Source organism: Hevea brasiliensis, chromosome 18, assembly GCF_030052815.1.
Source record: "Hevea brasiliensis isolate MT/VB/25A 57/8 chromosome 18, ASM3005281v1, whole genome shotgun sequence".
In the NCBI taxonomy this organism is placed as follows: domain Eukaryota; kingdom Viridiplantae; phylum Streptophyta; class Magnoliopsida; order Malpighiales; family Euphorbiaceae; genus Hevea; species Hevea brasiliensis.
The window spans coordinates 48,510,443-48,514,084 of record NC_079510.1 but is presented as its reverse complement, the minus strand read 5'-3'; the positions used below and the strand labels follow the sequence as shown (position 1 = coordinate 48,514,084).

The window sequence follows — 3,642 nt, the reverse complement described above, 5'->3', positions numbered from 1 at the left end:
TATTACTGATTTAAATGACTTATTAAATAAAAACTTTGAATACCTTATTAATGGGATAATAAAATATAAATATATTATTAATTAACGCAATTATTAAGTTGTCAAATTGATAAAGTTGTCCTATCTAATTTAATATCAATTATTGACTTATTAAATCTTTACGCTTTCAGTAAAAAAAAAAATTGATAGGTTCCATTTACATGCAAGGTAATTTTTCTCTTGCAGGATGAGTACGCAATGGTGGTTGTGAACTCTAGACTGATGAGGAAAGGTTAGGCTTCCAAACTTACAGCAACCAGCTACAAGCTGAAATGATTTTTTTTTTTTTTCTATAAAAAAAAAAAAAAATTACCGGCGCACAAGGGCACTTGGTCATAAAATTTCAACAGTTAATGGACCCACCTTTACGTAAAACACCCAGCCAAAAGGCCATTTCTCAACTCATTATTATTCGAGCTATGCCTATATATACATTCATAAGGACTTAGCGATGCATTTAAAGTTCACTCAGATATATACAATGGATACATGTCGTCACACAGGGGGTCTTCTCCTTCTTTTTCTTCTTCTTGTCTCTTTGTTAACCTTCTTTGCTGAAGAAATTGAAGCTCTACCAAGTCCAAGGACTTTGAATCATAATTCGGTTACTGCAGTTTTAGTGTTTGGAGACTCCACAGTTGACTCTGGAAATAACAACTTTGTCAAGACCATTTTCAAGGGCAACTTTCCACCTTATGGAAAAGACTTTCCAAATCAAGTGCCAACCGGAAGGTTCAGCAATGGACGCCTCACCCCTGATTTTATCGGTAAGTATTTCTATGATGCTTTAATTTTCTTCAAGTATCATAACTATGAATATATAATATTGCTTTATTTATTTACTGGGTGTATGTCAATCTGTCACAGCTTCGTACGTTGGTGTGAAAGATTATGTGCCTCCATATTTGGACCCAAATCTTAGCATTGAGGAGCTCATGACAGGAGTCAGCTTTGCCTCAGCTGGCACCGGATTTGATCCTCTCACACCACAAATAAGCGTCTCTCTCTCTCTTTCTCTCTTTCAAATTCATAATCATTAGTGCATAGTGAATGGTAGATGATAAACAGATACATAATATTTATTAGGGCTAAATATTTGTCTGTCATTTGGATACATGTTCATTTAATTTTGATTTGTCACTCACTTGAATTAAAAATGATTTTAATATTAATAATTTAAAATTTATTTATGCAAATATAATTTGATACAAATATATTTGTTTATATGGTATTTATTATGGGTGGTTAGTTAATTACTCATTATATTTCAGCGGGGTTTTATTTTGGACAGAATGTGATAGGGATCCCACAGCAAGTGGAGTATTTTAAAGAGTACAAGAAAAGGCTGGAGTCTACGATTGGAAAGAAAACAACAGAAAATCATATCAAGAAAGCTTTGTTTATTATAAGTGCTGGAACAAATGACTTTGTTGTTAACTACTTTACCTTGCCTGTTCGACGGAAGACCTTCTCCGTTTCAGCTTACCAGCAGTTCATATTGCATAAAACTCTGCAATTAATACAGGTTTGACTCCATATTAATTTTCGATAAATTTTTTGTGTTAAATTTTCATTGGAATTCCAATTTAAGGTCTTACATGTTTGAAGATGCATTAATTGCTTTCGAGTTGACGCTAAACAAACAGGCTAAGGTTTATTTTATATAGGCTCTTTTTTTTTCATATATTGATATACACTTTGTTTTATTTTTTAATATCTTAATAATAAGATAAATTTAACAACTATCTCTCAATTTATCTAGTTATAACATTACAGTTTTTCAACTTAAAAATGTAACATAAAATCCCATCAATTTTCATATTTTGCACAGTAAAATCCCTCTAACATCTAATTACTGATTTTTCAGTTAGATGCTTACTTGAATAGTTATAACATAGAGCTTAGTCAATATTTCTTTTTTCTCTCTCAAGCCATGTATAAATTGAATTATTCTTTTTTCTATAGACAGAATAATTTTTTACGTATAGAGAGAATAATTTTATACTTTACATAAGAAATGAGAGAGAAATATTGACTAAGTATTATGTGTGAGCTGTTCACGTTAATTTTTAACTAAAAAATTAATAATTGAAAATTAGATAGATTTTACTGTATAAAATTTAAAAGTTTAGGAGTTTTATATTATATTATAAAGTTAAAAGACTATAGTATTACAATCATATATGTTCAGGTATAGTTGTTAAAATTTATTCTTAATTAATTATTAAATTAATAAAAAAATTTAAAAGTGTATGACATAATTAAAATTAAAAATATATTTATTTATTTTTTAAAATATAATATAATAATGAAAAAATAATTTGCCTATAAATCAATATGGGCCTCTTCTTCTGTGCTTTTGTATTCATTGCCCTGGTCCATTTTACTATGAGCTGTGACATGTTCGTTTCCAGTTCTGTCGACTTCATTTATTTGTGGGCATGCACGATGGTTACTTTGAATTTATAAATTATAGTCCTGGAAAGGACAAATTATATAATTTATAAATTATGATGGCAAATATTAAATAAATATTTGAATTACGGGGTGAAAGAACATAATCCATTAATTCCTGTGGGCCAAAGGAAACCCAACTCGTTATTATTATAATTAGCAAAGAAGATCCATTAATTCCTGTGTCAACTATATGTGATAATTATAGGATTTGATCGACGAAGGAGCAAAAAGAATATTAGTAGCCGGACTACCTCCGATGGGTTGCTTGCCGATTGTTATCACCCTTTTCTCCAAGAACGCCATTTTAGAACGTGGTTGTCTTGAATATTTTTCCTCCATTGGAAAACAATTCAACCAAATGCTCCAAAATGAATTAAATCTCATACATAATCGATATCCCGACGTCAGAATCGCTATCTCTGATGCATACGGACCACTCACAGACATGATCGGAGGGAAACAAAGCTCTGGTAAGATTTAATCAATATATTCTGGAATTTATGGTAGCTCACAAATTACTATACGTGGCTTTTTTTCTTTTTTTTTTTGTGAAGGGTTTGACGTGGTGAACAGTGGGTGTTGTGGGACGGGTTACCTGGAAACAGGAATATTGTGCAATCCAAAATCATTTCTGTGCTCTGATGCCTCCAAATATGTATTTTGGGATTCAATACATCCAACTGAGACGACTTACTATAACGTTTTTCAGGCCACACGTCCTACCGTTGATTTTTTGATAAGGAATCCCTAATTATTTATTTTATGCGTATGTTTAATTTTATTTTTCTTTTTCATTTGTTTAAATTATTACAAGAGGATGTACACTAAAATGCATAATTACTCTCCCCAGGAAATCTGTATAATGGAATTACATAAATGCAGGGAGTATTATCCATAATTTTATTTTATCATGGGATTAGTGTTTATCCCACAAAAATATCATTATTATTATAATAATATTCTTGGGATTTAGACTCTATTAATTTCATGAAATATTTTTTAATATTCGGAGCAGGTCAATAAAAAATATTTTTCTAATTAAAAAAACTAAATCATTTTTAAGGAATATGATTTTTAAAAATAAAATATTTTTCATTTTTATTTTTAGATTTTGATAATTTTATTAAAATATAAACATATTTATAT

At 29.8% G+C, this 3,642-nt stretch overlaps 1 protein-coding gene across 1 annotated transcript; it reads left to right on the top strand.

The window, feature by feature from the left end:
- The first annotated feature begins 504 nt into the window (after nt 1-504).
- On the top strand, nt 505-3,404 carry LOC110673629 (GDSL esterase/lipase At5g45960). The gene is made up of 5 exons (XM_021836762.2): nt 505-806; nt 907-1,037; nt 1,331-1,564; nt 2,702-2,966; nt 3,051-3,404. The coding sequence occupies exons 1-5, from the start codon at nt 521-523 to the stop codon at nt 3,245-3,247; spliced, it is 1,113 nt and encodes a 370-aa protein (XP_021692454.2). The 5' UTR covers nt 505-520; the 3' UTR covers nt 3,248-3,404.
- Nucleotides 3,405-3,642: the final 238 nt, after the last annotated feature.